Raw genomic sequence first — 14,903 nt, forward strand, 5'->3', positions numbered from 1 at the left:
AAAACGCATCGGCACTCGTTGACACCGGGGCAGACTACTCAGTATCGAGTGGGAGGCTCTCTCGCCACCTTCGAAAAGTCACGACGCCGTGGGATGGACCGCAGATACGAACCGCCGGAGGACACCTCATCACGCCTGTCGGAAGGTGCACCGCTCGCGTCGAAATTCACGGCGAGATGTGTACTGTGAAATTCGTCATTCTACAAGACTGTTCCAGAGACGTCATTCTTGGCATGGACTTTTTGTGTGAATACGGCGCCGTCATCGACCTTGGAGAAAACAGATTGACGCTGCGGACACCTGTTCCGCCTTCAGAGAAACTCCAAACTGCGTCAGCCGCCGTCCGACTCGCCGCCGACCATGTGAATCTACCGCCGCGATCAAGTGTTGTCGTACCCGTCGTGACCGATGCAGCTACCCGTAGCGAAGTTCTTCTGGAAGGTAACCTCCAGTTGCTTCTGGGAAGAGGAATAGGCGTCGCACGAGGAGTAGCTGAACTTCAGGATGGCCGCACTGTGGTCCTCGTGACGAACTTCCGGAATGAAACGAAACACCTCACAAAAGGTGCAGCCGTTGGCCACGTCGAGGATCTCCGAAACTCCGCCGAAATCGCTGCCATTACTGATGAATCCTCGCCACCTCAGCAAGACGGTACGTCGCCACCGCAACTCGACATCGACCCTAAGCTTCCGGACCCGAAACGACGGCAGCTGATTAACCTCCTCTCCGAATACCGTGACTGCTTTGCGACGTCGTCGAAGGTACGCCAAACAGCCGTTGCGAAGCACCGCATCATTACCGAGGACGACGCGCGCCCTGTGCATCGATCACCGTACAGAGTCTCCGTTAAAGAAAGGGAGGTGATCCAGGAGCAAGTTCAAGAGATGCTGAACGACGACATAATCCAGCCATCAAGCAGTCCGTGGGCCTCTCCAGTCGTACTGGTTAAGAAGAAGGACGGAACGCTTCGGTTCTGCGTGGACTACCGGCAGCTGAACGCGGTGACGAAGAAAGACGTCTACCCACTCCCCCGAATCGACGACACGTTAGACCGGCTGCGCCACTCTTGATACTTCTCATCGATGGACCTGAAGAGCGGCTACTGGCAGATCGAAGTCGACGAACGGGACCGAGAGAAGACAGCTTTCGTCACGCCGGATGGGCTGTACGAGTTCAAGGTAATGCCCTTCGGTCTATGTACGGCGCCAGCAACTTTCCAGCGTGTTATGGACACCGTACTGGCAGGACTGAAGTGGCAGAGCTGTCTGGTCTACCTCGATGATGTCGTGGTATTTTCCAGCGACTTCGACGAACACTTGAGACAACTCCGAGCTGTTCTTCAAGCCATACGGACCGCTGGACTCACCCTCAAGCCGTCAAAGTGTCGGTTCGCCTATGACGAACTGAAGTTTCTAGGTCACGTGGTTAGCAACGAAGGCGTGCGCCCAGACCCTGAGAAGACTCGCGCCGTCGCGTCATTTCCAGCGCCGACAGACAAAAAGGCCGTGCGAAGATTCCTTGGACTTTGCGCCTACTATCGTCGCTTCGTTCGGGATTTCGCACGAATTTCCGCACCGCTCACAAACCTCACGAAGGACGCCGAGAGGTTCGAATGGGCCGAGGAACAGCAGCAGGCATTCGACGAGCTGAAGAGACGACTCCAGACGCCTCCGGTTCTTGGACATTTCGATCAGGATGCGGACACCGAGATTCACACTGACGCAAGTAACGCAGGACTTGGCGCGGTACTAGTTCAAGTACAAGAAGGCACCGAACGAGTCATCGCCTACGCAAGTCGGACACTGTCCAAGGCAGAGAGAAATTACTCCACGACTGAGAAAGAATGCCTTGCGGTCGTCTGGGCAATCACGAAATTTCGTCCGTACTTGTACGGAAGCCCGTTCCGCGTAGTCACGGACCACCACTCGCTCTGCTGGCTTGCGAGCCTCAAGGACCCGTCAGGACGCCTCGCTCGATGGAGCCTCCGGCTACAAGAGTTCAACATGACCGTGGTTTGCAAGTCAGGACGCAAGCACAGCGACGCTGACTGCCTGTCCAGGGCCCCTGTCGAAACACCTTCCGGCAGCAACGACGACGATGATGACGAGTGCTTTCTAGGGGCAGTGAACACCGATGACATGGCACGACGTCAACGAGACGATCCGGAGCTGCGAGCCTTAATCGAGCACCTGGAAGGGCGCGGCGGTACCGTACCCCGTGTTTTCTCACGAGCCGTGCCGACCTTCGCCATTCGACAAGGTGTACTCTACAAAGAGAACTTCGGGGACAACAACTCGCCGTGGCTGCTGGTAATCCCAACCGACCTTCGAGGGGAGATCTTTCAAGCATGTCACGACGACCCGACGTCCGGACACCTTGGATACAGCCGGACACTGGCCCGTATTCGTGAAAAGTATTACTGGCCAAAGCTCCCCAAGACCGTCCACCTGTACAGACGATCATGCCACGAGTGCCAGCGACGCAAGAAACCTCCGACGAGGCCGGCCGGACTCCTGCAGCCTATTTCTCCTCCAACTGCACCCTTCCAGCAGATCGGAATGGATCTACTTGGTCCTTTTCCGCCTTCGACGTCGGGGAACCGCTGGATCATCGTCGCCACAGATTATCTCACACGGTACGCCGAAACGAAAGCTCTTCGTTCGGGGACTGCTGCGGAGGTTGCCAAGTTTTTCATTGAGTCCATCGTCCTCCGGCACGGCGCTCCAGAAGTTCTGATTACAGATCGCGGATCATCGTTCATGGCACGACTGACCCAAGAAATCCTCCGACTCAGTCACGCCAGCCATCGTCGTACAACTGCGTACCACCCGCAGACCAACGGGCTGACGGAGCGACTCAACAAGACAATCGCCGATATGATCTCTATGTACGTCGACGTAGAGCACAAGACGTGGGACGAGGTGCTTCCCTACGTCACGTTCGCCTACAATACGGCGGTTCAAGAGACCACTGGATTCACCCCTTTCCAGCTGGTACATGGTCGGAAGGTAACGACCATGCTGGACGCCATGCTGCCCCATGAGCCATCTGACAACGAGAGCGACGACGCCCAGGCGGTTGCTCAACGCGCCGAGGAAGTTCGCCAGCTCGCCCGACTCCTGATTCAAGACCAGCAACGCGTCGACGCCGGCCGCTACAACCTTCGTCGCAGTGACGTCCACTTCCAGCCCAGAGATAGGGTGTGGGTATGGACGCCCATCCGTCGCCGCGGCCTCAGTGAGAAACTCCTTAAACGTTACTTTGGACCCTACAAAGTGCTTCGTCGACTCGGGGATCTGAACTACGAGGTGATGCCCGACGGAACACGGACTTCCTCACGCCGCCCTCCCCGACCGGAAGTCGTCCACGTCGTGCGACTGAAGCCGTACTACGCTCGATAGGACTGTGGACCTTATGTGTTCCAAATGACTCTCTAGTTTACCGTCCTTTTTATTTGCTTTGTTTTGTTTTTGGGTTGCATCGGGACGATGCACTTTTTTTAAAGGGGGGAGTAATGCCGCACGCGCAGCTGGCCAAGTAGGCAGCGCGCGCGTGGCCTAACGGTTATCGCGCTTGCTTTCCACGCTGAAAGCCAGGGTTCGATTCCTGGCCGCGGAGGCACATTTTTGTTGACTCTGTAAATTAATGTTCTGGTAAATTCGAGAACCATATTGCTTGTTCGAGGTTAGAATATTCTACGCGCCGAACCTTCTACGCCGAACGATCCAGAAAACCACGAGGGTACATGGGATTCCGCCAGGCGAGCGCAGTCAGTTTCGCACCTGCGTTCGACTCTGCTGCTACGCCGACTTCGACGCCCGCGACGCCCGCGACGCCCTATTATTATCTTTTCTACTCGTTGATTTTTGGCACAAGTTCGCCACATTAAACGTTTATTTCTTTCTGTTTATTTCCTGTTTTTTTTTTTGGTCACCACCCGTGACAGTATATTTGCAACGACATCGAGAAGCTCCCAGTACACCTTGGATTTATACAGTCTCTGCAAATCCAAGGCAAAGGCCTCGCAGATGCGTGCCTATTTGCAGGAACCATTTCGGCTGAAGGTATCAGCTTGTTGATTGGAGCCGACCAGCTTTGGAAAATTGTCAAGGGAGAAGTCACCCGAAATACAGACCAATCAATAATGGCTGTCAATACGCGCCTTGGATTGACTGTGCAAGGACCGACGGAAGCATCGTGTTCCTTGACTAACCAGTCAAACGTGGTTGCGTGCGCACTTCGTATCAACGCACTTCAAAAAAAAAAAGGAAGAAAGAAGCTTACTAGCCTTTTGGGGCCTGGAACACATTGGAATTTCAGGCACTATGGTCACGTCAGCGTATAAAGAACAGGTACTCGAACGATTTCAGTAATCAGTTAGTGTCAGCGAAGGGCGTTATGAAGTATCCCTTCCGTGGAAAACCGACTTGACGAAGCAGCTCGACAACAACAGAGACCTGGCAGAAGCTAGGCTGCGTGGACTGGTCCGCAAGCTGCAGAGGGACAAAGTCCTTCTGGAGAACTACGACAACGCTATTCGTCAGTACCTGCAAGACGGTAACGCAGAATTTGTTCCCGACGCAGAAGCAAATAACGTCATGAATGAGCCCGAACATCTCTACTATATGCCACATCATGCAGTAGTGAGAGAACAGACTGTCACAACAAAAGTGAGAATAGTTTTCGATGCGTCCTCGCACAAACAGGGACAAGACAGTCTCAACTCTCATTTGACAACAGGCCCTAAGTTGTCAGGCGAGCTGCTACAGATCCTACTGTGGTTCCGAACTAGGAAGGTTGCAATGACAGCAGACATTCAAAAGCGTTTCTACAGGTTTCAATCAGGACGGAGAATCGGGATGCTCTTCGGTTTCTTTGGTTCACGAGCGCACCCGATTCGTGTGGGACTGACTCTACCGCCATTGCAAGAATGGAGAATGACGCGCGTGCCCTTTTGGAACTACTTCTAGCCCCTTTTTACTCACAGCTACGCTCCAGCACCACTTTCAGAATATTGACAGACACAGAGAGACTGCCGAGATGTTAGCGAAGTCATTCTATGTCGATGACCTACTCACTGGAGCCGCAAATGAGAATGACGCCTTTAAAATATACACGGAAACTCAAGAAATTATGCAAGCTGCTGGAGTGACAATGAAGAAGTGGACATCAAACTACAAGGATTTACAAAGGCGTTTCACTGAAGGTGGCGACGAAATTCCTGATGGACCTGCAGAAAGAACTCCAGAAACAAAGATCTTAGGTGTGGTATGGAGCACGTCCGAAGACACCTTTAGGGTGTCACTTGAAGCCGTCCTAAGTTTACTGGAGTCACGAGTCAACACTAAGAGGTTCATTCTCCAAGCATCGGCGCGAATATTCGATATCATGGGTCTAATCGCACCATTCACGATTCGGGCGAAAATGATCTTTCAGAAGCTGTGGGAACAAGATATATTATGGGACGCTGAGGTTCCTGTAGAAATCAGCAATGAATGGAGAATCTGGTGCAACGAACTTCATCAGCTTCAAGCACTCGCCATACCCCGATTCCTATTCCACGATTTGCGAGGATCGGAGCGGTCTACCGAACTGCATGTGTTCACGGATGCCAGTCCTCAAGCATACGGCACTGCAGTCTACATTCGATACTCTGACAATCAAGGGAACGTCGATACTCGCCTATTACTAGCAAAGGCTCGGGTTTCCCCACTCAAACGGCATGCGCTCCCACGGTTAGAGCTGATAGGAGCACTCATTGGAGCACGGCTTTTGAGGTACGCCCAGAAGACGTTTGACACAGAGGACTTTACCTGCTACATGTGGACAGATTTCATGATAACTCTGAAGTGGATTCAAGGGCAACCGCAGCGCTGGGAAACGTTTGTCGCAAATCCAGTTGAAGAGATTCAACGGCTGACAGTAAATTCCCACTTCAGGTATTGTCCAGGAAGGGATAACCCGGCCGATTTTCTCACTAGGGGAATTTCCGCCGAAAGACTGAGGGCTGCCCAAGCTTGGTGGGAAGGTCCAGTGTGGCTCCAGAGACCCAATTATAAATGGCCCGATCACTGCGTTGAAGAAGCTACGGTTGAGAAGAAAGACAGCATACCTGCTGCTGTGCTACTCGCGAGAACTAGCTCTTTCGAGCTGTTGTTCGACCTCCATCGTAACAGCAGACTGCAGAAGATAATCCGAGTTACTGCTGTGATACTTCGTTTTAGGAACAATTGTTCAAGCGAAAAGCTGTCGGCAAATCACCTCTCAGCGGACGAAGTAACCCGAGCAGAACTGTGCTGAATCACACATGTTCAAAACTCGGTATTCTCTGAAGAGATAGACTCACTGACAGATAACGGCAAGTAAGTAAAAGCTCGAAGATCACCCAGCTTAACCCCTTTCTTGATGACAAAGGAGGGTTGCGAGCAGGCGGGAGGCTCCAAGAATTGCGTTCCTCAGAAGAAGTAAAACATCCTGTCATTCTACCAGCCAACCAACGCATAACGGAGTTGACAATTTCAAGTGCACACATCCGAGTTCCACATGCAGGAGTCGCTGAGACACTAACGCAATTGCATGAAAGATATTGGATTATTCGAGGCAGACAACTGGTAAAGAAATGTGTAAACAACTGCCCTACATGCTCTAGATAACGGCTCAAGCCACTGTCAGCACCATCAGCTCCTTTACCTGCTAATCGCATCGTGCCAACCAACCCTTTCGAGATAGTGGGAGTCGACTTTGTAGGGCCCCTTTATACCAAGAACATGACCCCGAAAAAAGTGTTCATAGCTCTCTTTACGTGCGCAGTGACAAGAGCGGTGCACCTTGAAGTCATATCAAGCATGTCTTCCCAGACCTTATTAATACTACGTCGGTTTGTGGCACGAAGAGGTCTGCCAAAGGTCATCTACTCGGGCAACGCTCTCACCTTCAAAAGGTTGTTTAAAGACATCAAGGAGGTATGGACAGCCTTACGCCACCAGGACGTTCAAGACTACGTTGCCCACAACCAGATATGCTGGAAATTTAGCGCTGAATGGGCAGCCTGGTGGGGAGGATTTTGGGAAAGGATGGTTCGTAGCGTGAAATCCTGCATCGAAAAAGTCTTGGACGAAGTTCACTAAACTTCGAGGGGCTCACCACTGTGGTACAAAAAGTCGAGGATGCGGTGAACTCACAACCGTTGACATTTATGCATTCAGAGCACGAAGAGCCAAGAGCCAAGAGCCTTAACTCCTGCTCATTTCCTGACCCGCAAGCGACTCACAGCATTGCCGTCATCCAAAGACGCCGAGTCGTTACAACGAAGAGGAGATGAACTCTCAAAACGTTGGAACTACCGACAACGACTAGTTGCATAGTTTTGGAAAAGATGGATGTCCGACTACCTTCTGCAGCTGCGTTCGGCACATCATGCGAAGCCACAGGAAAATAATGATCTAAAGGTCGGAGACATCGTAATTATACACGAGCCAATGCGTCCTAAAACGATCTGGAAACTAGGACGGATAACGGAATTACATGTGGGTCGGGATTCCCACTTTCGTTCATGCGACTTAAAGTTGGCAAGTGGACAAATACTACGACGGCCAGTACAACTTCTTTATTCACTCGAGGTGCCTCGTTGTCCACCTGAGGCGGCAGCCTGTTGAATATTTTCAACAGCGATCGGTCAAAGAGAGAAGACGACGACGATCACGAGAGCCGGCTTAGGGGCAAGCATCAATTTTTATTTATCCGCCACGGTGCGAGCTTGAAACGGGCATCGTCCCATGAAACCCATTTCCATGCTTTAACCAGTAATATCGTCCAGTTATTTTACATCCTCGTGCCAAGATTCGGGCGAACCAGAAGAACCATACAACGCCTGCTAGATTAGAAGCCAGTGCAAATCAGGCGGGTCGTCTCATTAGACGAATAGCGAACAGGCACGCTGGGATGAAAGATCCGAGTCTCTTGAGACTCGCGCAACCTTTTGTAATCAGTAGGCCAGTGTACGTGGCACCCTACCTCCAACTGAATGGAGTGGAACGGAACAAGTTTGGAAATCAATATCAGGAAAAGTGTCAAGGTGGCGCGCGGAATCCTCTCGAACACGTCCACCGACAGACGTCTGTGACTAGGGGCATCGAACACTCTCGAAAAGCTGATTGAGGCTGCCGTTACCACGCAGCATCAAATCATACTCGGATCTAAAACGGGGAGGAAACTTTTAGAGATATACGGCTACGCGCCCGAGCATAAGCAAGTGCGCTGAAGAGACATACCGAAACAGATCAGGGACGAGATTAAAATCCCTCCGCCACCCGTAAACCCTGCCTTTCACGAAGGCAGATATAAAGACAGGGCGGAGGCATTACAAGCTAGGTATACAGGTCGACAGGACATCCTATCTACGGGCGCTGCAGATTAGGAGAGCAAAGCTGCACACGGCGGCCGTGGCGGTTAGGGAATACGGCACTCCGGTGAACGTGCTGCACAGTCAGTAGCGTCGAGACGGTAGAAGCTGAAGAAGTGGCCATAGCCTTGGCTGTCAGCCAATGGGGGGGTTAAGGTGGTCATCAGCGACTCCAAAACGCTGTGAGAAATTAAGAATCGGGGAGGATGATGGAGACTGCCATGCGTATATTAAACATGGAAGGAGGACCCAGAGAGCTGGTTCTGCTCGTTAGGGCACGAGATCAACCAGGGACTTAGACAGAACGAGGAGGCTCATTCGGTCGGCCGAGGTTTCACTTACCGGTCGACCCCGGAACCACACAAGTCCCCGAAACTATCAACAGCAGAGAGGATATGCGCGCATATCAGGAAATCACTACACTGCAGACTAAGGAGTGGGCATGAAAGAGCGGCAGCCATGCAGACGTACCAAATCATGTTCTGCTTTCTTGTGCAGATTTTCTTGGGGAATGGCACGTGCTTCCATCCTTTTCGGCGTGGTGCGTCAGCGAGTTCGTCAAACCTCATGGATCACTCATCGCAGACAAGTTAACGTTGTCCAGCGTCTTCATTTGTTGGTTCCGCCTGCGTTACGTCACCATCTTCGGCTTCATCGATTCCATCGGCACAAACATCAAGTTTCAAGCGGCCTTTAAAGCAAGTGCTGGCGACCTGTTTTGCCAGTGGGCATGAAAGAGCGGCAGCCATGGCAGCCATGCATACGCACCAAATCATGTTCTACTTTCTTGTGCAGGTTAGTCGAAGCTCTTCTTTGCATTGTAAACGAACAATGTGAATTTACTGCTCGTTCCATGCCCAACCGTTCTTCTTAACACTGCCTGTGAATGCCTGTATGTTACGAAGCTGCTACTTTTGAGTGGGGACATTCAACTAAATCCCGGGCCTAATAAGGGGGACTCTGTCGCGAAATCCAACGATGTAACGTTCTTTTTGAAAGAACTGTCGGCGAAAATGGATAAAAATCACTTCGAGGTCCTCTCGCAACTTAGTGAAGTTAAACAATTTCAAATTAATCTGGAAAAACAAATGACCGACATCAATGAGCGGCTAACAACCATTGATCAAAAGATGGCTGCCTCAGAGGGCTGCACTAAGGAAGACATTGCCAGCACTGTATCTGTTGCTCTACGCTCTGAGACAGCTAATCTTGCACGTCGTTTAGACGACATCGAGGACTCGCGGCGAGAAAATTTGCTGTTTCACGGTTTTCCGGACGTACCCTCAGAGTCGTGGTCAGATTCAGAAAAACGTGTTCGTGAAGCCCTTTCGTCCACGCTGAACATGCAGCTTTCTGAAGAGTCGATTGCACGAGCACATAGATTGGGCAAGTAGCTACCAAACAAGTGACGTCCAGTGATCGCTAAATTTTCCAGTTTTAAGGTCAAAGATGCTATATTTGCGGCGAGATCAAAACTGAAAGTTGCCGGTATCAGTGTCAGCTAAGACTTTTGCATTTCTACTCACACTTTACGCAGGAAACTAACTGAATACGGCAAGGCTAGCGGTCAGCAGTTTTCAATTCGGTACGATAAGTTATTTATTAACAAGAGGTGTTACGTTTATATTTCGTCATCTAACAGTGTTTGTGAAATGCTTTCCCACAATGATGGACCTGATCCCGCCAGTCATGTTGAAACTGTGCCAAACGAGCCTGAATCGTAATTCGACATAACAATCACCTCGTGCAAATAATCCTTTCCGTGACAACTGCTTTCTTTTTTCAAACATTCGGAGCGTTGTAAACAAGCGTGATGACTTGTCGTCCCTTATTGATACTTGTAGTGCTGATGTCGTCATACTAACAGAAACGTGGTTATCTGCCAAGATTTCTAACAATGAAGTATTTGAGTGTGAAAAGTCGTGTAATATCTATCGCTGTGATCGCGGTACTAGATCAGGAGGAGGTGTCCTAATCGGTATTGCTGATCATATACAATTTTTTTATGTCCCTGTTGTTTCGTGTTTAGAGGTGGTCTGCGCAGATATACGTATTAACCACCGTGACGTGATTTTCTGCGCCTGTTATCGGCCACCAACTTTATCCTCCACTTTTTGCAATGACCTTCATGACTTGTTAAATAATATTGTCGTAAGGTACCCTCATTCGCTTATATTTTTGTTAGGCGACTTCAACTTTCCGAAAATACTTTGGAGTGATTCGTTCCCGGTTGTTTCCGAGTCACATAGCTAATCTACGGCATTTGTAAACCTTTTCCTCTGATTTTAATTTTTCCCAAATGGTAACAGAACCTACACAAACTTCATTATTGAGTGCCAATATTCTCGATCTCATTTTGACATCTCCTTACTTGCTTAACTCAATAACCTACTTGCCCGGTCTAAGTGATTATTGCTTTATTAATTTCACTCTTAAAGGATCTGTTCATCGTTCAGTCACTAAACCAAAGTATATTAGAGACTACAACTAGGCTGGCTATCAATCTATAAACAGAGAGCTTGAAGCGTTTTTAGATGAATACATGCTGGATTTTTCGGAACGTACTATCGGAACTAATTGGTATCTTTTTAGGGACAAGGTGAACTATTTAGTACAAAAATACATACCATTACGCGTAATCTCATGTAAGCATCGAGCCGCTTGGTTCAACGTTCCATTAAAGCGTATTTTATATAATAAAAACGATTATATCGCAAAGCCAAACAAAGTCAGAGTCATGTCAACTGGTGTGCTTATCGTCAATTTACAGCTCTGTTTAAAAACGTAATGAAAGAAGCTAAGAGGATTTTATTTCATAACACACTTCCTTCGTTACTGATAAACAACGCTAAAAAGTTTTGGAACGTTGTTGGTGGTCCGAAACAGAATAAGATATATCTAAACGACGACAATGGTGTGAGTATTCCTCAGTCTGAATGCTGCTCTGTGTTTAATGAAGTGTTTGCAAAGTCGTTCTTGAATCTACCCTCCGTTTGTCTTCCTGATGTTGCTGATTCGAGTTTTTTTCCTATGGATCCTGTGCTGATTGACTGGGTTGGTGTGATGCATTTAATCCGAAATTTAAAAGTTTCTTCGTCATCTGGACCCGATGATATTAACTCAAAGTACCTGGAGAACACCGAAGTATACTCCTCCATAATTTTGTCGAAACTTTTTTCACAGTCCCTAGATACCTGTATTGTGCCCGGCGATTGGAAGGTGGGCAAGGTGGTACCCTCGTTTAAATCAGGAATTTCGCATTCTTCCCTTAGCTACAGACCAATATCTTTAACTAGTTTTCCTTGTAAAATCTTAGAGCATATAATTTATTCTAACCTTGTTAGTTTCCTTGAAAGTAATGTATTTTTTACATTATGCCAGCACGGCTTTCGTAAGACGTTCTCCTGTGAGACACAACTCAGTTCATTTACACATGAACGTTTTGCTGCTTTAGATAATCCATCTCATGTTGACTGCATATTTTTGGACTTTTCTAAAGCTTTCGACCTCGTATCTCATCAGCTACTCTGTTTGAAATTAAGCAGATTAAATATTGACCCTAATATTCTCGCATGGATTGAAAGTTTCTTGTCTAACAGAACCCAATTTGTAGTTGCTAACGGCTTCAAATCATCCTCGTCCCCCGTCACTTCAGGTGTGCCGCAAGGGTCTGTGCTTGGCCCTCTTCTCTTTCTCATTTACATTATTGACCTTCGTAAATCTATCGACACATCCATCAAGTTGTTTGCTGACGACTGCGTCATTTTTCGAGTCATTTCTACTAGTTCAGATTCCTATGTGCTTTTAACAAAATCTCTGATTGGTGTGATATCTGGAAAATGCGTCTGAATACTAACAAGCGTAAAGTAATGAGAATTACGCGTCAGACCGTTTGTGGCAACATTTACGATTATCAACTTTCAGGCAGTGCACTTGAACAAGTAACGTCATATAAATACCTAGAGGTTCACATAACCGCTAATCTGTCTTGGCAAATGCATATTAAACATATAGTAAATGCCGCTAACCGCATGCTTGGATATTTGCGTCGTAACCTTTCAATGACACCATCATCTTTAAAGCTTTTCCTCTACAAAACTCTCGTACGCTCTAAACTGGAGTACGCATCTTCGGTGTGGACACAGGCCTGGAATTTCTTACTAATAACTTAGAATGATACAGAATCGCAGCGCACGTTTTGTCTTGTCGAACTACTCCCGTTCATCTAGTGTATCCTCTATGAACGCAATCTTGAACCTTCCGAACCTCTCTCTGCGCAGAAAAATATCGCGACTCACGCTATTTTATAAAAAATATCATTATAATCCGCACCTCAAAACCCAACTTTTTTCAGAGCCATCATGCGTCTTATCTCGTTCGGACCACCATAACAAAGTAGGCATGCCACACTGTCGCACTAACTTGTTTTTCGATTCATTTATCCCAAGGACTAGTAACGAATGGAACCGCCTGCCCGCCTCCATCGCAACGACTACCGACGATTTCACTTTCAGACTTGCCATTGAGTGTTATGTACTTTCTTAATAACCGGCGTTGTCTGCATTTTTCATTCTCTGTTCAGTTTCTGAATTAACTACCTGTTGTTTGTTTTTATGTTTCCATCACTCCCTTTTGTAACGCCCCCTGGTCCTTGAAGGTACTGAAATACTGTAAAACCCTTTATTTTCGCGGCCCCTATTTTTCGCAAATCGGTCACAAATGATACAGTCGCGACCACTAAATTTCGCGAATTCCAGACGCCTGCATTGAAAATCTTAAGGACCGAAATTTTCGCGCCCCCTTAAATTTCGCGAATTCTTCAATTCGTGAAATTCGCGAAAATTAAGGGCTCGAGAACATTAAGGGTTTTATAGTAAATAAATAAATAAACAAATTTATCTGAGAGCGGACACAACGCTCAGTGAGAAAGAGGGGATTAGGTGGAGGAACCTACAGACGGCGTTATTTACCAAACCAGTACTCTACAGCCAGTCGCATCCAGAAGTATTCAGGTCAAAGTACTAAATTTGCGATGAGGCAGCAAATTCGGTCCACATGGTATGGAGATGTCCGACCAAGTACGATAGCTCGTGCACTCTAGAATCCTGGGAGACTTTGCTCCGCAGCCCAGATCCCAAAGTCCAGCAGGAGATCATCGGTCAAGCCCTTGCTGTTGCTGTGTACTAAGACATTCCGGCCGACGGCTAGGGGCGAAGGGAGAGATGGACTTCTCTCCTGGCGTTCATTGACTGGTGTTTCAGTAAACTGGTTTCTCTCTCTCTCTCTCTCACTCACCGTACTTTTTTTTTTATTAGTCATTTTTGTTTTCCTTTCGCGTTGGATTGGGACGATGCGCTTTTAAAAGGAGGGATAATGGAACGCGCAGGGCCGAAAAGCAACGCTTGGTCACGGACTTCTAGAAGATTCGCTTTCTCTCGTTTTCTGTGACGCGGACAAATCACCGCCCGCTTTTGTTCTGTCTCGGCGCTGGCTTTTTTATTTTGTTCAGCAAGAATTCGCCGATAAAACCTTTCGTGCCAGTTAATTATTTATCATTTCTTCGCCTGACACCGTGACGATATGTTACGATAGTACTTATATGTGAAACTAGAAACTGTACAAAATTTCAGTGTTGATGTTTGATGGTGCCGGCTGCTTATCCCGTATGTCGAGAACATTTTCCTAATTAGGGAAAATAATTTTGAGTTGAACTTGCTTGCGAGATACTTATAGGAAATCACCCCATCGACTTGGCATATTGGGGGTCTTCTAACTAGATCACAACAAAATCCAGCTGAAATACGTTGAGTATAGCATAGTAAGCACAATGTAGCTGTGTAATCTTGAACTTTACAATGGGTTGCTTAACTATAGTGGTGAAAACGCGCTACATCTCAATTACATTTCAAAAACGCATGCTAGATACATACCGGTTAAACGAGGAGAAGATGCGGAGTTGTGTTTTAAGTAGAAAATAATCAGGATTAATACGTTGGCTTTCATTTTACGGCTTCTCTCGAAACGCGCGGGGATTCAAGCACGCTTTGCCCTTTTATTTAAGCGAACAGCTCTAAATGCAACGGTTTGTGTGTTTTGTCATTGTTAAATGTCGTGACGTGAGGCACTTGCCTTTCATATGACGTTTGTCTACTCAAGGCGAGCGCAAAGAAATAAAAATAAAAGGCTGAGGTGAACTATTGACATTTAGGAAAGGCCACACTGAATATTAGGAGGAAATAAACAAGGAGTTGCAGCTGACAGACTACGCAGCCTACCACGTGAAGTAGCTTCCAGCGTACGCCCATCTACAGGTTGCGAAATTTTAACAACGGAAGAAACCAACTCAACTGCCTCTTGCTTATTAACCATGGAATTGGCATGTCTCAGTAACGAAATAAAAAAAAAAAAAGCAATGACGCTTTGACGTGTGCTCCGAATGCGAACCTAATTATTTTGACTGTTCGTCAATTTATATGTGTAGTGTTTCTAAAATGAATGCTTT

General features: G+C 47.8%; 1 protein-coding gene across 1 annotated transcript in view; it reads right to left on the bottom strand.

Annotated features, from left to right (window-relative positions):
* The window catches only part of LOC115324519 (chymotrypsin-like elastase family member 2A), a 55,264-nt gene extending 40,860 nt beyond the window's left edge, over window positions 1-14,404 (bottom strand). The window contains exon 1 of the mRNA XM_040221135.1: window positions 14,332-14,404. Coding sequence (XP_040077069.1) covers window positions 14,332-14,404 — 73 coding nt within the window. The remainder of the gene's footprint in view (window positions 1-14,331) is intronic.
* Window positions 14,405-14,903: the final 499 nt, after the last annotated feature.

The sequence above is a fragment of the Ixodes scapularis genome, unplaced genomic scaffold (assembly GCF_016920785.2).
Source record: "Ixodes scapularis isolate PalLabHiFi unplaced genomic scaffold, ASM1692078v2 PGA_scaffold1__304_contigs__length_218370807, whole genome shotgun sequence".
NCBI classification, from domain to species: domain Eukaryota; kingdom Metazoa; phylum Arthropoda; class Arachnida; order Ixodida; family Ixodidae; genus Ixodes; species Ixodes scapularis.